General features: G+C 34.4%; 2 protein-coding genes across 4 annotated transcripts; both read left to right on the top strand.

Moving 5' to 3' along the window:
• LOC125212057 (CAAX amino terminal protease family protein) lies at positions 1 to 2,602 on the top strand. Of its 2 annotated transcripts, XM_048112091.2 has the most exons (9): positions 1 to 142; positions 218 to 258; positions 341 to 586; positions 1,037 to 1,097; positions 1,416 to 1,540; positions 1,703 to 1,765; positions 1,850 to 1,974; positions 2,085 to 2,217; positions 2,301 to 2,602. In XM_048112091.2, exons 1-8 carry the CDS (start codon positions 67 to 69, stop codon positions 2,215 to 2,217), a joined length of 870 nt encoding a protein of 289 aa, XP_047968048.2. In that variant the 5' UTR covers positions 1 to 66; the 3' UTR covers positions 2,301 to 2,602. The 2 variants fall into 2 exon arrangements, with proteins under 2 accessions (XP_047968048.2, XP_047968051.2); XM_048112094.2 differs by lacking the exon at positions 218 to 258 and having other exon boundaries at positions 35 to 217.
• A 7,894-nt stretch (positions 2,603 to 10,496) lies between these two features.
• On the top strand, positions 10,497 to 16,015 carry LOC125213581 (uncharacterized). 2 transcript variants are annotated; one of them, XM_089068500.1, is made up of 5 exons: positions 10,497 to 10,706; positions 11,012 to 11,079; positions 11,148 to 14,187; positions 14,898 to 14,940; positions 15,615 to 16,015. In XM_089068500.1, exons 1-5 carry the CDS (start codon positions 10,565 to 10,567, stop codon positions 15,736 to 15,738), a joined length of 3,417 nt encoding a protein of 1,138 aa, XP_088924626.1. In that variant the 5' UTR covers positions 10,497 to 10,564; the 3' UTR covers positions 15,739 to 16,015. The 2 variants fall into 2 exon arrangements, with proteins under 2 accessions (XP_088924626.1, XP_088924627.1); XM_089068501.1 differs by lacking the exon at positions 14,898 to 14,940.
• The last annotated feature ends 7,508 nt before the right edge of the window (positions 16,016 to 23,523 follow it).

The following is a 23,523-nucleotide window of genomic DNA, read 5'->3' on the forward strand; positions in this document are numbered from 1 at the left end:
TATTATACGCATATTTTGAGCCACTGAGAAATTCCAAACAAAAAAACGAATAGAATTAATTAGAGAATGGATTTGCTCAACAGAAGCTGCTGCCTTGGGCTATCTCCTAATCTTCAAAAGTTGCCTCCTTCCCGATTCCTGGGTAACTAACTTCTCTTTATCACCACTCACCACTCTTGTTCAAGAATTTGATATGCTCTTCAAATTGTACTATCAGGTGGAGATATACTACATATTTGTCCCACCAAATTACACTATGTGAGTTTCCAATTCTTCTGACCCTTTCTCGCTGCTGATTATTCAAAGACTCCTTTTTTATTGCTTATTTTCATCTGTAAAGAGACATGGAGGTTATACAAAAGCTTTGGCTGGTCAGAATAACGTCAAAAAGTTGAGAAAACGACAGAAAATGCAAAAGGAGAAGCAGGGGGTTTTAGATGAAACTGAAGGTGTAGATGAAGATAAGATGTCTTCTGAAATTAATGAAGCTCAAGCTTCAGTTTTGGTCCCATCAAGGAGTAGTGTGCTTCAAGCCTGCACTTTCACTTCCCTTTCCATAGCTGCTTTGGGGGTTTTAATTAGGCAGGTACATTTCATTCTGTTAGTTTTAAAAAAACACTATCAAACTCATGTGGTTTAGTTGTTTCGATGGACCCCGTATAATGTTTGATACGAGAGTTCATATGGTTGGTGGATTCATCGTAAATTGATTAGCTTGAGATCATTTCTCTTGGTGCATCATTGATCGTGGCTCGGTTACTAAAATTAGATAACTTGAGAATGTGTGCATTTTGTTAATGCGCATCTACGCTTTCTTGAAGTGAGAATACTGTGATGTGAGTACATTTTATTTTGTCCTGAGGAAAATCTTGAGTGTTCGTATCGCTGTTGGTGGACTCCTCGTAAGTTGATTAGCCAGAGATCATTTCTTTTGGTGCTTTGATCATGCTTCGGTTGCTAAAATTGGATACTTGAGAATTGTGTGCATTTTGTTGATGTGCTCGTAGATGGACTCATCTTATGGTTTGGATTGTAGGTTTCTCATTTTGTGTCGGGAGAGGGGTCGCCTGTTCTTGACTGTTCCGAGGATATAACTTGTAAGATTGATTGTCACTCTTTTTCATATGCATCGTGTTGAACATAGTAAATGTACCAGGGGCAGTAGAGTTTATCGTTTATGATATGCATTTTGGTGGACGTGGCTGATGACAGTCAGGGTTTAAGCATGTATGATGATTTTTAGAAGTAAACACATTTATGCCCGTGTAGATGACTGTACTATAAATAGACCTACATAGTTATCGGAAAGCCTTTGCTAGTGTAGTTCACGAAGGGTAGCCCTCTTCCAGATTGAATAGGTGATACGAAGGGTAGCCCTCATCAGCAATTAACTCAAAACCCTGCATTTTGTGCAGTTAGTGTCGAGTCATGGCATTTCGGGCTGATTATAGGATCAGTAATCCTGGTATCATCATGTCGTCTCTTGCTACTGAAGATATGGCCAGATTTTGCCGAGTCTAGTAAAGCAGCTAATCAGCAGGTACATTCATTAGTCCATTGCTTCGTTTCTACAACAAGTCATATCCAGAAACTTGTCTTGATCCCTCGGCTAGCTCTCTCAGTTACGGCCTATAAATTTGTGATCAACAGCCTGAAAGGAGCATTAATTGGAACTGCCGATGCGTTTCTTCTTGAACTGCAGGTTCTTACTTCCTTGGAGCCTCTCGATTACTTGGTCGTAGCATTTTTACCTGGAATCAGTGAGGTAGAATCTTGTCGCCTCTTTACATGATGTTAGCCTGGAGATAGGTAAATAGTGACAGCTTTTCTCTATTTGGGGATCGAGCAGGAACTTCTCTTCCGTGGGGCATTAATGCCTCTCTTTGGCGTTAACTGGATGAGTATCTTCGCGGTTGCAGCACTATTCGGTGTCCTGCACCTCGGAAGTGGCAGGAAATATTCGTTTGCAGTCTGGTACATTCACACACGAACCTTTACAAACTCGATGCTTTTATGCTTGAACGATAACTGGGAACACGCAGACTGGTCTATAAGTTGGATGTTGTTCTTGAAACCTTTGGCAGGGCAACTTTTGTTGGGGTTTTGTACGGTTACACGACAAGTTTGTCGTCAAGTATCGTTGTGCCTATGGCGTCTCATGCCCTGAACAACTTGGTCGGAGGCATTAGCTGGCGTCTCTCTTCAGACGCGGATTAGGTAATTGCTTTCTTGATGCATCTTGTAAAAAGCATTTGAGCCATTGCTTCATCACTCATTGTTTCTTTACTTTGCCGTTCTAGTCTTGCTGTGTTCAAATCCATATCCGTCTCTGCGCGTGCGTTTGTGATGAAGAGGTTCAGGATCGCCGGAGAAGAAGAATGGTGGTAGAGATATTGAAGACATGTGTTGAGTTTTAAGAGCAAGAAGAAGATATCAATGCATTCACATAATTGGAGAAGTGATAATGGTAATACCAGGGAACATTTTACATTATGTTTTTTAGTTTATCAAGAATTTAGAATAACAAATTATGCATCCCTTTATGGATATTCAAGTGATAACCTTCCATGCGTAAATAAAGAAATTTGGGATTCGATCCTCACCGCCCCTTTTCCCAAATTAAAAGTGGAATCATTTCTAATAAACAGATGAGTTAGAAAAAGGAAAGAAAATCCCACAATTATTCATAAAAAAAAAATCTTCTGTTTATTAGAAATTGTATGAAATCTTTATCTACTGTATCATTGATACAAGCAAAAACGTATAAAAATTAGGGGTGAGTAGGTACGGTATACCTTACTGAAACCACCATATCGTATACCTTACCATAAATACGGTATGCGAAAAAGTCATACCTTTACCTTACCAAAGTTTTCGATATGACGAATTTTCATATGATACCGTACTTCATTTTCGGTATACCGTACCGAAGTTCGGTATACCTTACTTTTACAGTATACCTGACTTTCAACATCAATTAAAATAGAAAATTAGAGTATTTAGAATATTATTTATATTTTATAATTTTAAAAATAAAATTTATTCATAATTATATTTATATTTGACAATAGATTTTATAATTTAAAAATATATAAAATATATTTTATATATAATTGTGTTTATATTTTTGTGGTATATACCTTAGTTTACGGTATATACCTTAATTTACGGTATATACCGAATTTCGGTATGCAACAGTATACCGCGGTATTTGAAAATTCATACTGTTACCTTACCGGAATATTTCGGTAAGGTATCATACGTACCGAAAGTCACGGTATACTGAAAATTCAGTATTTTCGATATTTTTTCGGTATGATAAGGCCGGTATTTCGGTATTTCGGTATTTTTCCCCCAGCCCTAATAAAAATATGATATTATTCAATTAGTTGACTAAGGGGATTTAAAAGACCGACCAAAAAGAGCATTGTTTCCCTAAAAGGCGAGAAAGCTGCCTGAACTAAAAGGAGGATAAGTATTTCAAGTTCAAGGATTGTGTTATACTCCCTCCGTCCCAGATAATTCGTCCCAATTTTTCATTTCGGTCCGTCCCACATAATTTGTCTCATTTCACTTTTACTATTTTTGGTAGTGGACCTCATATTCCACTAACTCATTCTTACTCACATTTTATTATAAAACTAATACTTTAAAAGTAAGATCCACATTCTACCAACTTTTTCAACTCACTTTCTATTACAATTCTTAAAACCTGTGCCCGGTCAAAGTGACCCAAATTATCCGGGACGGAGGAGTAGTTGCAACAATTATATCCCAATAAAAGAAAATATCCTTCATTTCTAGGCAACAAATATTAAAACATAAAATATGCGACGAATTTGCCACTTGATTAGTACGATAGTAAGTAACAAAAGCTGAAAGAGAGGTATGAGTTTCCAATGTTTTCCAGATTCATTAAAGTCTAAAACATCATCACCACTTCGCTTAATGTCTAAAAAGTCACCATCAAGAAAACATCATCGCACCAAATTCCATTATTACCAGCCAACTTATTGGCACTGGTAAAACAAGTTATTTTGGGTACAGAATGTCATAGTGACCGGGCGGTACAGCAAGGTAAAGAACGGTTCAAGAGCAACGACACCACCGGTATTAGCATCAGTGACCTTGTGTGCAGCAGTAGTGAAGTTGTGATGGTTCACGCTCACGCTACCTTTATCATCACGACTGCAATCAAGATAGACTATGCCGATTGGCACATCTGACAATGCGGTAATGTGGACATGATCACCGATGATTTGCACAACTGCACCAAATGAGGAATATAAGCAATAAGAGATGTAGCTCAAAAACTAGACGGTTTAGAGATATGCACAAACAAAATACCAATATCCTTTGTGAAGCCTATTTCAATGTACTAAAACTGTTGAACTACTGTAGGGATCGAATTGTGTGTTTATTTACTTGTGTTTGTATCATACAATGGTCATACATTTATAGGCTAGAAATATTCTCATATGGAATACTAATTTCTTCCTAATTTACAGGGATTGCGTTCTATCTACGGAAGAAGATCAATTAGGGATCAATCCCATTATTGCTAGAATATCTTCCATGATTCTCGGAATATCTTCCAACACTCCCCCTCAAGTTAAGTAACGGGGTTGCCAATACTTAACTTGCTCAATACCTCTCTAAACGACTTCTAGTTAACGGACTTAGTCAATATATCTGCCAATTGATCTTCCGATTTGACGTAAGGAAACTCGACAATCTTAGCTTCAAGATTCTCCTTTATGAAGTGTCGATCAACCTCCACATGCTTAGTTCTGTCATATTGCACTGGGTTTTTTGAGATGCTAATCGCAGCCTTATTATCACAAAACAATCTACAAGGTTGCGATGACTGAAGTTCGAGCTCTGTCATGAGTCTCTTCAACCACAATATCTCTGTGAGACCACTCTTGATCCCTCTAAATTCAGCTTCAGCACTTGAGAGTGCAACCACCTTTTGTTTCTTGCTCCTTCAAGTGACAAGATTTCCTCCAACGAAGGTAAAGTATCCAGCGGTTGATTTTCTATCATTTGGGTTGCCAGCCCAATCTGCATCGGTGAACCTATATACTTCTAAGTAACCATGTTTTTCGAACAAAATCTCATGCTCAGCTGTTCCTTTCAAATACCGGACTATCCTTAGCACTGCCTCCCAATGATCCTCTTGTGGTGAATGCATGAATTGGCTGACTATTCCCACAACATATGCTATATCGGGCCGAGTGTGGGAAAGATAGATGAGCTTCCCTACCAACCGCTGATATCTGCCCCTGTCGATTAACTTTGCCCCTTCAATTATCTGCAACCCATGGTTTTGTACCATAGGAGTGTTCGCTGGTTTACAATCTATCATCCCAACTTCTGCAAGTAACTCATTGTTTCTTTACTTTGTCGTTCTATTGTTGCGGTGTTCGAATACATATTCGTCTCTGCGCGTGCGTGTGTGATAAAGAGATTCAGGATCGCCGGTGAAGAAGAAGAATGGTGGTGGAGAGATTGAAGACAAAGTTGAGTTTAAAGTGTTGGGGTTTGGAGCCCCTTGCACAACGGAAGACTTGTACAAAACAAATAAATCAGACACTAATCTATTTGACCGATTATGCAATTAATCAATTCACATGTTAAACAGATAATTGCATGCTAGAACGGATATAATTCATGCTTAGAAAATATGAATCCTAAAACATGATTTCTACGATTTAGGGTTACCGATTTGATTCTCCAAAGAATCGTCGATTGCTCGCGCCTTCTCCACGTGACGATCTTCAATACTAGACCATAGATCTTCTGACTGGTTCCCGAACTGTATCTCGATATCAGGGTGTGCTGATCTTATCAAAATACTATGACTCGAATAAAGAAGACAGAAAAATCTCACAGAGGAGAGCTGAGAGAATTTTCAATCTCCTCTAAAAACAGAGGGGGACGAAAATTTCTACTAGTAATTTATTAATTCTGTCTCTCATGTATTCTCCTATTTATATTAAGTTCTTATTGGGCCCAGTCAGGGATCTATGGAAGGTTTTGGATATAGGCTCCCCCAATTAGCTTTTTACTAATTAAATTGAACCCACAATTTAATACAAGCTTATATTGGAATATTACGAATAGTCACTACAGAAGTAATATTGCACTCCCCATCCAAATCTGAAATTACAAGTAATCTGGGTTTCCGTTATTTATATTATTTATTTCCCGCGCTTAAGATATAAATGTCCATTAATTAATTAATATCTGCTATGGACTTAATTAATTAACATCTTATTAATTCCAAGAGTGGACTTAGCAAGAAACACTTATTTATTATTCATAGAGTGATAAAACTCCAACTGGCCAGTTTTCTGAATAATAAAACCTTGTTCAAGCTTCTCTTGAGGACATTATCAAACGAGACTCATCTCGCGCATGATTCAACATAATAGCAATCCTAACACCGCTAGATATTAATCACCACTACCCAATATATCAGGATTATTGGGTTGCGAAAAACCCGCACCATTTGATAAGTCAAAGTAGTGCATAATCAATACCGTATGCTCAATGCTAACGTATGTAGATTAAGAAATAGTTATTTATCAAGACATAGTCTTTCAGTAGATAGCATAAAGACACGTCTTGCTGTTAGATCCATTCAGTGCTACACCACACCAACGTCATCTTATTTCAGTATGGCTTAGAAATAATCGAACTGACATTGCAACCTTTCACGATAGGTAGTCTAAGCCTATCTGGGTTGTGAAATTCTTCTTTTTCTTTTGCAAAGGATTGCATAGAACCGACTGTGTTACCTTAAAGTGGACGACGCCCACAACCAGTCTACTAAACAAAAGACTTAGACTTTGTTTGCTTCATATACATTTAAATGTTTATAAAACATCTTATAAATGCACAAGCAAACACAATGTAATAATATACTGATTCTATTCGTGCGAAATTGCTCGAATAATACTGAATCGGGTTAAAAGTGGATTATAGAGTTTTACGTATACAAGCAAGATTCTATTCGAGCGAAACTTGCTCGAAACATGCTTTTCGGTATACCAAACCTAACATAAAGAGCCAGAAGAAACTCATTCTTATTGCAAATGCAGAACTAAGCATACATATAGATGTCATTTTTAGGTCATTGTTAGCTTATTTTTAGGTCATTATAGTAAGGGTGACCTAAAATGATTAACATAACCTCAAATCTAAATTTTATAATATGATCTAAAACTGCCTTATAAAATAATAACTGATTTAGAATTACAAATTATCCAAGTGATGAACCCTCCCCGTGTAAATGAAGAAATTTGGGATTCGATCCTCAGTGCCTCTGTTCCCAAATTAAAAGTGAAATCATTTCTAATAAACAGGCAGAGTTAGAAAAGAAAAGAAAATAAGTACCCTCAAAATCCTTAGCTAATATTGATAAAAACAAAAACGTATAAAAATATGAAATTTTTTATTGGATTATCAATTAGTTGACTCAGGGGTGTTAAAAGACTGGCCAAAAAGGGCATTGTTTCCTCAAAGGCGAGAGACTTTGCGAAAGGATGTTGGACGCACTTTCAGTGAAATCTAAGCACGTTGGGATTACAACAGATCCAACATGTGCATGGTACTAAAAACACATCATTGAATATTATGTATTTAAGCTTTATCATGCGTAACATGATAGTAGAATATCTATCTATACATATATAAAAGACGAGTTTTGGCCTTCTTTTTAAATATTTATAAGTTTTGTCTTATTTTAGAATATTTACAAATTATGAGATCAATCTAAATATTTATGGAATAACTTATTCCTTCTAATGGCCTTTATATGCATAAATTAGGACAAATTATTAAAATAACGGCAGTACAATGTGTAACTGTCAGAATTGTGGTAGGTACTCCCTCCGTCCCATAAAAGATGTTATATTTGCGGGACGACACGGGATTTTAGAAGATTTTGTTTTGTGTGTTAAATGGAGAGAGAAAATATAATTTTTATATTCATGTGAGAGAGAACTTTTTCAAATATGGAAATGTGGCATCTTTTGTGCGACAAACTAAAAAGGAAAGTGTGACATCTTTTGTGGGACGGAGGGAGTACTATAATTCAAACATAATACTATTAATTAGCTGTTACAATAATTAATTAATAATTACTCTCTCCGTCTGCGAATAGGAGTCCCGTTTTTCTATTTTAGTCCGTCCGTGAATAAGAGTACCGGTTCACTTTTTCCATAAATGATAATAGGGTCTTATCTTCCAACTCATTATACTCACATTCCATTTAAAACTAATATATACAAGTGGGACCCATAATATTCCACTAACTTTTTTCTACTCACTTTTCTTAACATTTTATAAAACTCGTGCTGCTCATAAATGAGACTCCTAATGGCAGACGGAAATCGTAATGGAATCAGCAATTACGGTGATTAGAAGAGTTGTAAAAGTTAAAATAGTAATTGGATTTATTACTTCACTATTAATTCTTATGAATACAATCATATACTGCCGTTTCACCTTAAATACAACCTTTTTTATAATTAAAAATTATTAATTGCTCCTTATTAGAAGTAATTTGTAATAGCCACATTTATGATTCTTTTTTAATATTATCTATAAATATATACCATTTGCAAGATTTTATTTCACTTCTTCATTGTCTCCTCTCTCCATCACAAATTTTCGTTAAAAATAAAAATTTGATTACATCAGGGAATTCACATTCCTTAACGATCTTTAGCCTAATAATACTTCATCAGTTATTCGAGTGCGGTGCTTGCGTGTTTATGAATTCACTAAGCATGGACAGACCAACGTAATCTCCTTGAAATATGTATTCCACGATCAAATGGTATGCGTTCATTGCTTAGCTTATTACTATATTTTTTTAGAAATTTATCTAAAACTAAAATCATTCCCTGTTTATTTTTCCATGCAGGGAACAAGGATTCAAGGCACGGTTACAAGATATTTTTAGAATACTTTCATCTTTCTGTCTATAAATATGTACATTTGCTAGCTTATAATTCATTCCTCATTGTATTGTCTCATTACATCACGAATTATCTGCAAAAAGAAGATTTTTTCTCGGTATGGTTATTACTCTTTATCTATAGTAGTATATTTATGTGAGATTGTTTTGTTTTCAGTGATGTTAGTTCATATTTATATTTTTTCTTAATGTTAGTTTGTTTTATTTTTTTGTTAGTTTTGTTTTAATTTTTCCGTCAAGGATATAATAATCTCTTTTTCACAAATATAGAAATCACATAAGCTTCTAACTATCGATAATATTTTGAATATACAACTTTACACATTTGTCGTCAACTTCGACACTCCATTGTTTTCACGCAAAGAAAACACTAAAACAACAAAATGACGAAATGAAGCAAAGAAGACGAATATCATAAACTATCACATTTGTTTTCGTGCATATGCATGAATCATTTATTTGAGAATTAAGGGGCAAAATAAGACTGAGAAGAGTAAATGAGATATTGGAGTTTGTGTTTTATTATTATTTTTTTTCTTTATTTTGTTATTCTTATTATTGACAATTAAGGTTGTTCACATATAAGTTTTTTCATGTCTTACGAACTATTGTTTTATTATTCCAATGTTTATATATGTGTGTTTTTTAATTGTTTTGTAAATATTTTAATCAATTTAATGTTGATAGCATTTTAATATTGAAGTATGTATTTGTAAGGATGATATTTTTCTTCGTTGTAGAGACCTAAAAGTGTCATACTTAACAAATACTATTTTCATATTGGTTTAATTTAAAATTTATTTAATTTTATTTTATATCTATAGTTATTTAACATATTGTCACTTTATAATACCATATTTTTTTAATTATTTAATGATTTATTTTTATTTTATTTAGTTTATTTACAAGGTTTAATTATTAGAACAAAAATATTATGTGTCGCGCTACGCGCGTGGGCTAACACTAGTGAGATAGAAAACACAACAATATGGGCAGTTGACGAAGCACAAATAGCTCGACAACCCTGGCAACAACTCATCCCTACGTGCCGTGGCTCAATTTTGATAATGTTAATGTTAGTGTGCTTCTGTTTGTGAAGAATGAATTCATGATCAATTCGAATAAAGTCTCATCGAAGAAACTTGAGCGTGCCCCATCAATGAATGAATAATTACGTAATTTTTAATTTGGATTTATAATTTTCGATATTTGAATTATATAATAATTATGTATTTTAATTATTAATGAAAATTTTCGGAATTTTTATGATTTTAGTTTTGGAGTTTAGTTATTTTACTTTCGAAGATATAATTATTTATTAAGAGCCGACCATTTATATAAATAGTAATGATACTGAAAATTGAAAACTAAAAAAAAAACCAACAAATTTTAAAAGTAAATTTGGAAATAGTGTTTATAGTTTAACGTGTTTAGGGAAAGTAAATAGTGTTTTTTCTTTAATTTATAAATATAAATCCCACAATTCCCAATTAAACATTCCATAAGACTAAAACCCTATACCTTTACAACCGCAGCTTCAGCGCCAACATTGCAACGACAACCCCGCCTTCTTCAATGGCGAAACGACACCGTTCGCAGGTTCACGACGGCGCAGCTGCAGGCACGGCGGAGCTCAACTCTGTATTCATAGACACCAGCCTCGGTACTCACATCGCCGTATCCGTATGCAGCTCCGACACAGTTTCAGACTTAAAAAGTATATCGATTCTCTACCTCTATTTCCGTCGTTGTTTTTCACAATTTCTGTAATCAGTCAGCAATTTAATTTATGCTAATCGCTTTTCATGAATGTATCATATGTGCTATTGATCACGCAAACATTGTGTATTTGAACTCGATTGCGGCATAATTTGTGTATGTAATCCTTTTTTGGCGAATACTAATCGCATAAGCATTGAATGTTGAGAAGTTTGTATTCTGTTGATTCCGCAAATTGAGCTCATAATTTGCTGAGATAATGTATGACACCGGCATTTGCTGACTGATTCTATAAACGCGCAGAGAAGGTGACTGTGGCTCATAAGCAATCCTTTCCGGAAATTGGTGAGATAGAGGTCCACTCTGTGAAGGTACATGCTTTATTTTAGAGGTCTGATGGTGGAGTTTCGCGTCTGATGATTTTCTGCTATTTATGTAGTTGGAACAGAGATCAAACTATTATCATCTGTCAGACGATATGCTTGTTTGGACTGCGTTTGGCGAGGTTAACAGAAATTGGTTTCTTTCGGTCACAGCTTCCATTGTCCCCAGACATCTCTCAGGAAGAAGCTCTATGAATGATATTGATGATGATTGCAACGGTATCATATCTGATAGGAACAAGAATGCAATTGTTCTTTTTACGTTGCCGGCATGTGCTGCTCAAAATAATGCTGTTCCGCAGACCACTGATTCTCACAGAAGTATCTATGCAGAGGAACATGGTATGGGAACCGAGTCTCCTGTGAAGAAGAAACGTAAAGTGAGGCACACAAAAGATGAAAGTCATAATTCTGGATTCGAAGGTGGCGACACCATGTTTTGTTCAAATGATAAAGATGTGAAGCCTAATATGTTCGACTCAATTGCTAAGGTCTCAGGTCCGAAGAATGACGAATATGATGATGAGGGGAGGCTTCTGTATGACAGAACTTACCTACCCAACATAGCAGAAAAAGGTAATTTTGGAAGCATTTTGGACTACCAGAACCTAAATGGTACTGATAGACCAAAAGAGGACAATAGGTTTGAGAGTGTGGTAAATGAACTGGACAATGAGGTTGTTTCCAATTTTGTACAAGGTTCTTCAGCTGGAATGAGGGGTGCCTCTTGTGAAGGTGGAGATGTCAACACATTGGGGGAAAAAAAGAAAAGGAAATTTGAGAAAACAGCAGAAAACAATCATGATAGAAAATATATGGAGCAGTTTGGAAAAGGTGAAACGACCAAGCCCTCTACTCTTAAAATGGAAGAAGGAATGGGTTTGTCATTAGAGAATGATCATGAAGTTTTAATGCCATCAAACAACAAAGCTTCAGACCATGTTATTCCAGATTTATCACCGAAGGCAGAAATCCTTTTGCAGAATGCAGAAAAGAGTAGTTTTATTGATCAGAACTCCCATAAACGTTTAGATTCTGATGAGAGAAAAGAAGACAATGCATTACAGAGTAAAATAGATTATGAAGGCAAGGATGTTCCATCAATGCATTCAGGAGGTGTTAACACTAACATTTCAGATCCTTATGCTACAATAATGGATGCTGGAGTCGGAACAGGGGAGGTGAAATCGGATGGGAAGAAAAGAAAGAAAAAGAAAGTTCACAAAACTGCAGAAGTCCAGCATACAATTGATGTGGCACATACTGAAATTGGTGAAATGAATAAGCCTCTTACAGAAACTACTAGGTTGGAAGAAAAGGGTGCATCTTTGGACCTTGATAATGAAATTATAATGCCTGCTGATAACAAAGCTCCTGACCATGTTGGTCCGGATCTAGCATTGAAAGAGGCCAGTATTATGGGGGATGCAGATGCTGTAATGGAACCTGAAATCTCCAGTTGCGTTAAGAAGATAAAGAAAAAAAAGAGAGCAAAGAATTCTGTCAGCACAAATATAGAGAATTCAGGCATTAAAGATATTCACAGTGGTACCCGAGGTTCTCTAGACTTGTCTTCTCTATCAGGGGACCATATCACCAAGGGAATCGGAAAGGATGAAAGCACTAGGCTTGATGAAGGAATGGATGTTGAGGTGAGACCGTTGGATGCTTCAAACCATGATGCTCAGAAGGTAGTATGGGATGTAAATATAAAAGAAGCAGATCTGGCACAGATGCAATCAGAGCGAATTTTGGAAGATGCGAGCGTTAGAAATGAAATGATGAGGGAAAAGACCAAAAGCTTTCAAGATGTTTGCCATGCAGCTTTGCCCACCACTGAAACAAATAATACCATGATTATGCGGGATGCAGATGCTGTAATGGAACCTGAAGTTTCCAGTCGCATTAAGAAGACGAAGAAAAAGAGGATTGGCAAGAATTCTGTCAGCACAAATATTGAGAATCCAGGCATCAATGATACTCAGAATGGCACCAGAGGTTCTTTGGACTTGTCTTCTCCATCAGGGGATCGTATCACCACGGGAATCAGAAAGGATGAAAGCACCAGGCTCAATGAACGAATGGATGTCGAGATGACACTGTTGGATGCTTCTAACAATGATGCTCAGGAAAAAGTATGGGATGTAAATAGAAAAGAAGAAGGGCGAATTTCGGAAGATTTGAGCGATAGAAATACAATGATGATGGAAAAGACCAAAACGTTTCCAGATGTTTGCCATGCAGCTTTGCCCACTGCCGAAACAGAAAATACCATCATGAAGCCCAATCAAACGAACCAGGATGATGAGAATACTGAGAATAAATCTAGAAAAACTAAAAAGAAAGGGAAGAAGCAAAAGCACACTGCACCAGATGTCCAAGAAAATTTGCCAGTTGAGGATCAACAGGTTAGTGTTGAACCTTTAGCAACAAAAGAAACTTCATTTGGTTTTTCAAATTCTGAACTCGCGGCCAGAGATTTAGAGTCATCCCAAGTTTTGTCTCGTAAGAGCGAAGAAAAGTTAGATGAGAATTACGAGCTTGTCCTAAACACTGATGGTCTCAAAGAAAATACTGAAAAGGGCAGTGAAGGAATCAACTTCAAGCAATACTTTGTGGCTGACCAACTCCAGAATCAAGTCGATATCAGTAACAAGGTAAGAAAGGAAAACAAGTTGAAGAGTTCAAAAGCTAAAGATAATGAACTGGTGAAAACTTCTAGTCCTTCTGAGTTGTGTGAGATGCCTCGTCAGAAACCCAATGAATTTGTTGTTCCCTCATCCTCCCATAAGAAGAATCCATCTTTGGATAAATCAAGCTCGAAAAGGTCCGTGACATTGCACAACAATAAGGGAAATGAAAGGACGCTTTTGCGTTCACATGTTAAAAAAACGATGCCCATGAAGACTCCAAAGAAAAAGATTTTGTTGGCAAAGTCGGGAACAATTTTTCATAATGATAGTGGTGAAAGTTCTGGGGATGAAAATGGAACCTTGTTTTCAGATGATCGCACCCTCACTTCATCGGATAGTTCATCCATGTCAGGTGATGACTCGGAAGGGGAAAGTGAAGTGAGCCAGATTTCTACTCACAAAGGTATGCTTCATATAACACTAAAATTGAATATAATGTTTGATGTTAGGAAAACTTCCTTTCATGTGTATCTCATTTATTTTGTAATTTCTATATCTTCACTAGGGCCCATGGGGCAGCAGGACTAGCACCTAGACGACTGCTGTTTAAGAACTAGCCCTGCTAATTTAATGTATATTTTCGTTATTTAGTCTTTAGACAGTATCAATCAGTACTAATGTTGTCAAGATCAAACTATATTACTTACAAGAAACCGATATATCTATTGTACAATTCTACTAAAATTTGAAAAATAGAAAAAATCAAGTAAAATTTAAAATCCTGCCTAGGCCCTGCTTTACTTTTATAAGTTGGTATGTGTTTGTATTAGATGCAGTTATGATTTTCTGATACACTTACTTTTCCTTGAAGTTTAGGAATTTACTGGCTACATTTTTTCTCTTGTTTTATTCATTTTACAAGTAAACAAACGACAACAACTACATTTTATTTCCACACACCGGCGTTGAGATTTGAGCTATGATACAGTATGAACTTAGCATGTTTAGGTGATGTGATTTTTATTTCACATTGTGATAAGAAATGTCTTCATATAGGTTTTAGAGGTGCGGGAATTGGTATAGTTTTGTTTGTATGTTATCCGATGACTGCCTATTTTATTGGTGTTGTCTTGGCCTCTATGCTTAACATTTTTATAAATGCTGTAATTACAGTATCCAGTGCTGCAAAAGGAAAAACTTTGGCTATGTTAGAAGAGTAAGTCCGTTATCTGCTTTTTGATCCTTGAGGTTTCTCTAATGATTTTAGGCTCTATAAAGCATGAAATGCCTATATTTTATTTCTTTTGCTCATTCTTTATATAGTCCATGCACAATCTTATATTATTCCAGATGTTTACTTCAATTATAGTTTGGAATTGGATGAATAAAAATTAAGATACTTTGATGGACTGAGCAAATTTGAGCTTGTCTTTCAGATACCCAATCTTGTAAGCTATATCCATCCCCTAAAAATGGAGACTTGGAGACATCATGAGTTTTAATGCGAAATTAGTAAAGTAAGAGAGAGAAAGAGAAAGAGAAAAAGTAGTTGAATTGATGTTAGTAGATAGTAGGACCCACATCATTGTTAGCGTCGAATTATGGTGGACGGACCAAACTGGCAAAAGGGGATTTACTCATTTTTTAGGGACGGAGTGATAATTATAAATCTAATCCATAAACTGCCCCCGAGTGCTAGTACGAACAGCGGAATAGGTTATATCCAACTTGATGAGGTGCAACTCGAAGCCTCGAATCACCCATATTATAAAGTCATGCATTGGGCTCCCAAATCTTCATTTGCTTGTGCAGCATATAAGCTTGTGATAGGTGTAGTATTGCATTGCTACTGTGATTAGGATTTGATTGACTGTTAACATGTTGCAACAGGGAGAATGTGACGATGGATGTGATCCTAAGAAGCTCGAAGCGGTTCAAGAAGGCGAAGGAGATCGCCACCCAGATCGAAGAATCCCAGTCCATCGATTTGGTTCCTGATAGTCAGCCCGTTTAACCTTGTTACCGGAATCGATGTAAAAAAAAATTGAGTGCAAGGGAAATACTAATATTTTCACTACCGAGGAAGATGCCGTAGACTTTATTCATACCTGGGAAGGATTACCTTCGCAATTTTGGGGTTTTTAGCGAGGGAAATGTCCGTTTTGTGTTTTCTTTAGTATGTATTGTATCACAATTGATATCGTTTTAGTTTTCTTTTTGTTGAGTTGGTGCGTATATGTATAAAAATTGGTGATGTGGATGAATGAAGGATATGTATGTTAATGTGGGAAGGTAAACAGGTAATAAATGGCACCATTTCGTGAAACTTGAAATGGGCAACAGAAATTTCTTAGCGAAAACTCTCCCTTTCTTCAGCTCCCAAACTTCAACAAACTCCCGCCAACTTCCATTTGCATATTTTTCACAACTGCCTCACTCTTCCTTTTACCTTTATCCATTTCATGCCAAAAGGCGGAGAAACACAATTTTGATGATGTCCTCACTGTGGGGCCGCAATTTTGGTAGAGCTGGAAAATGCTGACTTCTTAATCAGGGATTTGTTTGGTAGAGCTGAAGGGCTTCTATACACAGTTGCTGATGCTGTCACTACAACCAAGCAGAATAGTGATTGGCTTTCTGGATTTACGAATGCCATGGAAGTTGTTCTGAAGGTTTGTTGGAATCATGAAGATTGGGACTGGTGAATTATTGTGAATTGTCAGAGATAAAAAAAATAAAAATAAAAAAAAAATAAAAAAAAAAGTTTGGATTTTGATGGATTATGAATGAATTATTTCTTGTTTTATTCAAGTTGTTTGCATTTGTTCTTTGTTTCTGTTAACTTGCAAGAGCAGAATTAGATTCATTGAAAGCATTGATAGTTGAGCTCGGAAATCTCAACAGAAACACTATAATCTGAATTACAAAAGGTTATCTGTTAGTTCGGATAGAAAAGCATGAAGATTCACACAAACTAAACTATATGTTGAAATCTGAACTTGGCAATTAGTTATCTTAGTTGTTGTCTCAAGCTGAGACATATTTCATGTTTGAAACATGGTAGTTGTGTAACAAATGTTTCAGCTTGATTATATTTATTTCTACAATGATATAAGTTTATAAACCTTTTTCCTCTTTTCAGATTCTTAAAGATGGGCTTTCCACTCTGCATATATCATTTTACTGACGATGCTTGTTAATTTTCCTTTGACAAAGAAACAGGTTATTTTGCCTTTGTCACTATTAGTTCTCCCAAACGTTCTTATTCCAAGAGCAACTTAGTGTATATAGAGTTGGATTCTTTTCAGTCTTATTTAAATAGTACCCTTTTTACATTTGCTCTGATGTTAATTTAACTGTGTTTGCAGGAAAGGATTCAACTCGAAACAGCTCGGCTGTACAAACTAGCTGGTATAAATAATAAATGCATTGGCAGGTTGTGAAATCCCTCCTGTTAATTGTTAGAAGAACACAAAAGTAAAAATGGAGAAGAATAATATTAAATTATTAATTGTTGTAACAGTGGAGTAATTTAATGTTAGTATAAACTCATTTGTCCTGTGATTCTATTTGTTATAGGATGTTATTCCCATATGGATTGGAGTTTATAGAGCTCTTTCTAATGCAGCCGATGAGGTAAACTCCACCATCACCTTGGGGAAGTTGTTACTCAATACATCTCTCTACAGATCATGCAACCTCCACAGGTCTTCTCACATACTACTAAACTAGTCATTCCAAAATTCTTACAAGTAAAATTCTCAAGCCATAACAAAGTTACTACCATTGATGATTGGATATTTTGCTCTCTCTGGTTTAAGCCTCTACTGCTAAGCTGTTCAGCATTTGTGCTACTTGTCCTATTCAAATAATTTCCTTTCCTCTCATCGTTTATGCTCGTTTACTGGTATATGCTCTGTGAATGCTAATAATGTGAAGCCAGAATCGAAGGACGATGAGAGGTCGTCTGCTGATACAGAAGAAAATCCTGATATTTGAGATGATCCTATGGACAAAAATACTGAGAAGGTACTTTCTGTTTTGATTTGACTTGCACCACTCTTCATGATCGAAAAGGATAGGTTTACATTTGTTTTTTTCCCTTCATTCATTATGTATGTTTAACGGTATCCTTCACTTTCTGTCTCATGTTTTGACCTGATATCCAGGATTAAGCCCCTTGCTACATTTTAAAGCACAGCGACATGTTCGAGAAGAAAATGAGAGCGCAACTGAGCCAGTGCAGAGAGAGGCTCTCAGTTGCTGAAGAATGTATGAGCTTTGGCTGTTACTTGGATTCATGTATATTTCATTGGAGGTGAGAATGTATACAACTAGAGAGGGAGAGAGAGAGAGAGCTAGTGATTTTTGTAGCAATGTAGAGTATGAGTTGGGAAATTCTTCCTATATTAGATATGTTACTTGCGACTCCCTTTTTGAAATAAAACACACACAAAGTATACTTTGATTCTAATACATGTATGAAATGTTTGTGGAGCTCTTTTAGTCAATTCAGTTTAATTTGATTCTATAGTTTAGCTGTTAGAGGTGCTCACGGTTGAGAAACCGTGTTCGGTGGACATGAACCGTAACCGACTTGTGAGAGATTATATGGTTTTGTTTTGAACCATGACCCGGTGGTTCCCGTTTTTGGAAGTTTCATTTTTATAATATCTTTAGTGATTTTATATGTGGACACTTTTGTTAATAGCTAATTAAATCACCAAGTTTGATCAAATTTCTGTTACATTTTATGAAATTTGAACAAATTTTATTAAACCATGTAGTTTCATTTTTATCGCAATTGTCCCACTAAGTACAAAATATCTTTGGTGATGGTCAAAATAGTGATGTTAAATTTGAATAAGAAGAAAAGTTACAAGAAAATAAAAAGAATTTTCATTTTAATGAAATGTCATTTTGAGTATTACCAAAATATATAACTTTGTCTACAGATGAGACGATTGAGAAAAATTGAAACTTCATCGTTCAATATTTCATTTTCAAACTTTATAAGACTCAAGCTAGATTTGTCAACAAACTTTGATATTTAAAAGATCTGATGTTTGATTGCAATTATTTATTAGTTGAGATATTTTTGTTAAAAGATAAAGAATTTATTTATTGTAGTAGTAATTCATTTATTTATTTGTGGCTCAAGGACTAAAGTATCAAATATAATCATCAAAATGTTGAATTTTGGCATGTGCATTTAAATCTAATGAAATTGAAAAGTTGAGGATAAAGTAATAATAAGAGGAGATAATATGCGATAATTGGGACATCATGACCTACTCAACATGTAAGATTCTCCATTCAAAAAAATATTCAATGTATGCAAACTATTCCATAATTGTCAATTCTTTTTTTCTAATCTTTTTGCACATGACTTGTATACAAATCATGAGGAGGATTCCAATGACTTGGTTTAAGTGTGTTATCTCAAGATTGAGTTTTTAGATTTCAACCCTAAGTTGGTATGTTATTATTTTGTTTATTGGCTAGTAGTTAGACATTTCATTCTAAAACTCTTTAAATCAAGATTTTTTTTTCAAATCAAAACATGAAACAAATTTAATTTATAGAAATTTAACAATCTCCCAAGATCCTCTTTTTTTATATAAATTCTTGATATCAATCTTAAAAAGGAAGAATAATAAAGAAGAGAGACAAACTGAAAAGGTAGAGATGTGGCATGAGATAAGTTCCTTTTTCTCAAATTTAACCAATTAAATTGAAAATTTATGATTTTAACATGAAATTACTAAAATATATACCAGATTTTTTCTAAATCGTTGGAGGAACATGCCTTCATTAGCGTTGACATTTACTCAGCTTCAACATTCATGCTTTTGCTATTAGTATTATTCTTTTTATATCTAAAAAGTTATCAAATTGGTGAGAAAATAATAATTAATTAAAGTCCGAATTATTCTTTATCTCCGTGTCTTTGATATTTGAGTCGTAAGGAAATTAATTAAAAAATACTATGTGGTTATTAAATAAAACAAAAGCAAACTACTCATTTTCAATTTGCTTAAACAAATAAAGTCAACTTTATCCTGAATAAGAGACAATTATGGCATTTGCATGTGATTGTGATAATCATACGACTATATATTACCACCCACAATTAGAAATTAACTTCTAGATTAAGATTGATTGAAATATAACATAATAAAAATAAGATTAAAGGTCAAAACTAATCATGAACATATGCTTATTTTATAATTTTGGTCATATACTTTATCTTTTGAATTTTTGCATCCTGAACATTTCAATATGGATCACAATTGGTCCTACACTAACAATTCCGTCAATTTTTAAACGGTTTTAACTCAATTTTGACTGATTTTGATGGTTTTAACAGTCCCATTTGAGTTAAAACCATTTAAAAATCGGTCAAAATCGGGTTAAAACCGTTTAAAAATTGATGGAATTGTTAGTGTAGGACCAGTTGTGATCCGAGTTGAAATGTTCACAATGCAAAAATTCAAAAAATAAAATATAAGACCGAAATCATAAAATGAGCATATGTTCATAACCAGTTTTGGCTGTTACTCTAAAAATAACTTAAAATCTACTCAGGTCGGTCTAAATTTTAAAGTACATGATCTGACACGACAAAATTATTCTTTGTGAAGGCATATTTAAATTGTGTTTTGATTTCAAGATTTTAGTGATCGTGAATTAGTACTTTAATTTGTTTTAATTGTTATGATGAGATCGCTTTTATTAATTATCAAGGAAAAGTTTAAATACATCACTCTCATTTTGGATTATTTTATGCGTGATGCGTTGCATTTACTACTGAGGTGATATTGGTGAATGAATTGAATGCTTTGTATCTAAAGATGTAAATTCAATATACCAAATATAGATGATCCATTCCGAATTTATTATGAAATGGATCTTTCCAAACAACTACCCAATAGTTTGTGATGTTCATATATCCAAATAAACAAACAATTATATGCAAGATAACAATAGCAAAAAGTGAGAGCTGATTAAAGTGGTAACAGAGTCAAGTCGACGAACTATTAAATGATGGATCCAGAACATAATTTTGAGAGAAGGCAAAATCATTTGGTGGAAACGGTTTGCAGCATGAAGTTAACGAATGAGAGAGGGAGTAGGATTTTGTTACTTTGATAAAGGATAAAACTAATTTCATAATTTTGTTACTCCTAAATCGACAATGTTTGATGTCATCTTTCTCAAAAAAATTATGGAGATCGAGGTATAGTTTTGGCATTTTCGACTGAAGTTATACGAAAATTAGGTAAACTATGCATGATATTATTTCCTGAATAGTTAAATTAGTGTCATCTCTTGCTAAGCAAAAGTATGCATGATAATTTCATTGGACATTAATGGCTTAAATTGAGTTTGTGGTAAAAAAAATTAAAGCCACGAGATTAGATTAAATGGAGGGCTAGGATTATTCTCCAAAAAACAATACTTTGTGGAAGACATGGCACATGGGTTCCCAAAATAGCAGTACATCAGTTGTGATTCCCTGTTTATTCTGCGTTTATAGTGATTCCAACTTCCGATCAAAATAAAAAAAACTTCCGATCAAAATAATTAGAGATGTAAAAGAAAACAGATGTATCCTCGCAAATCAAAAACTACAAAGATCACCTCACCCATACGTTTTAATATGATTATACTATTCAAATCGTTTTCCATACTACTATATTTCATGAGGTCTGGAAAATATTGCAATGAATAGGTTTATATGAATCGAAAGCAATTGGCCAACATCATTCAATACAACAATACGAACACGATATCAACTTAAACTCAACAAAAAATCTCCTTCCTATACGACAAAAAATAAGTACTACGACAACTTTATTACATACTCTCTCCATCCCCGATTAAAAGTCACACCTTTTCATTTCGGTCCGTCCTCAATTAAGAGTCACACTTTATTTTTATCATAAATAGTAAGTAGGTCTCACATTCCTCTAACTCAATTCACTCACATTTTATTGTAAAACTAATATAAAAAAAATGGGTCTCACGTTCCACTAACTTTTTCAACCAACTTCTTTTACATTTCTTGAAACTCATGTTCGGTCAAAGTGTGCCTCTTAATCGGGGACGGGGGGAGTATATTGGAAACATTTAATCAACTAAACTGCAATTCATTCGTTATCTTAACTAAATTTCGTACTTTAAAGTATCATCAATCAATTGTTTCAGTTATACCCAAGTGAGCTTTGAAAATTCAATTGAGATAATTATTATTATTATATGTTTTGCATAATTATTTTATTACTTTCTATGATTATATTCATTTCTCTTAATTAGTTCATTTATGTGTTATCGACTCTAAATTACATATTTTTCCTCTATTAATCTTCAAATGTAGAAACATATGAAAAGAGTAAACTACAGACTACAACTACAAAAATAAACCAGACTATCAATATAGTCTCATGTTCACTATTAATATACTCACCTACCTATCATAAAATGATTTAATGCGCCCTTTAATAATGGGATGATGCTACGTATAAAATATAGTTTTACATAATTTAATAATATTAACAATTATAAACAAATCTAACCGTCCCAAAATTATGCTAGTATTTATACAGACAGAACTAAGGATATGCATTTCAATATCTAAATATCTACTATGATAGTAGTATATAGATATTTATGATTCAGTTTCTAATTCTAAGACCCCACCCAATTTAAAATAATAATAACAGTACCAATCCTTATTAGTAGTATTTTATTTTTTTACTAAAAAATAAATCTTAAATTATGGCGATATGAATCAACTTCCCATGCAATATCATATAGCGGGATATTTTACAAAAATAATAATTTATAAATTTATTAAAATTTAAGATAGAAATACGATAAAAATCGATAAAATGGAGTACTAAATTTTGCCCCTTTTAAAGGGGAAAAATTATTACCATTCCTTTCCCCCATTATCTTTTTGGGAGAGAAGCCTTTTAAATAGTTGTCAGTATAGCATTGTTGCCGAGAGGAACAAATCGAATTAAATTACTATACTATATTAATAATAGAAAAATAAAATCTTTTCATATTAATAAATGATGGCAAGTAGTAGACTAGTAGTAGTGGCTGTCGGTCACATGTACATAGTAGCCTTAAATATTTGTGTTTAATTCATCTACTTATCTACATGTTGAAGTGTACGAAATTCACATTGTGTGATGACTTCTTAGCTTGGGAACTCACATGATTCAATTCTTTCCAATAGATTATTTTATTTCAGAATATCACCATGCATTCTTATGCTTTGATTGGTGGTCCAATCTTTGTTGTTGCATTAACAAATCCAAGAAACGAAATCTATTAGGTTGATCATTCATAGCATCGAAAGATAGAATCATTATTGTGATTGTTGCTGATTATGAATGATGGATGAATTAGCAAAAATGAGCCACAATCCCAAAAGATTTCGAATTTAATAAAGTTAATTTTTTGGCCATCATTCACTAACAATGAATTGTCCCACCACACCTGGATCCGCCGTTTGCTAAGCCATAATTCTCGTTCGAGATATGGACTCATTACAAAGTTCAAATATTGTGTAAAAAAAGTACATTTGGTATGTTTATTATTTGTGCAAAAGCAATTTTATATGTGGGTGATTTAATCGACGGTAATTAAAGTGTAGTATATTGTGTCGGTGAAGTCGTTTATGCATGTGGGAACTTGGACAAAAATACTATTGAAATAGATTTTTTTTTATTTAAATTTTTATTTATATGCAAAAAAGTACTACTTCATTTACACATATAGTCAC

The sequence above is a fragment of the Salvia hispanica genome, chromosome 3 (assembly GCF_029641045.1).
Source record: "Salvia hispanica isolate PSC_SH4W2 chromosome 3, Shi_PSC_v1, whole genome shotgun sequence".
Lineage (NCBI taxonomy): Eukaryota > Viridiplantae > Streptophyta > Magnoliopsida > Lamiales > Lamiaceae > Salvia > Salvia hispanica.

Excerpts from the sequence above, each read along its gene's own strand:
- LOC125212057 (XM_048112091.2), top strand. The coding sequence starts at position 67 with ATGGATTTGCTCAACAGAAGCTGCTGCCTTGGGCTATCTCCTAATCTT. Across the intron at positions 259-340 it reads GTCCCACCAAATTACACTAT|AGACATGGAGGTTATACAAA; the intron begins GTGAGTTTCCAA and ends TCATCTGTAAAG. Across the intron at positions 587-1,036 it reads TGGGGGTTTTAATTAGGCAG|GTTTCTCATTTTGTGTCGGG; the intron begins GTACATTTCATT and ends TTTGGATTGTAG.
- LOC125213581 (XM_089068500.1), top strand. The coding sequence starts at position 10,565 with ATGGCGAAACGACACCGTTCGCAGGTTCACGACGGCGCAGCTGCAGGC. Across the intron at positions 11,080-11,147 it reads TAGAGGTCCACTCTGTGAAG|TTGGAACAGAGATCAAACTA; the intron begins GTACATGCTTTA and ends CTATTTATGTAG. Across the intron at positions 14,188-14,897 it reads CCAGATTTCTACTCACAAAG|TATCCAGTGCTGCAAAAGGA; the intron begins GTATGCTTCATA and ends CTGTAATTACAG.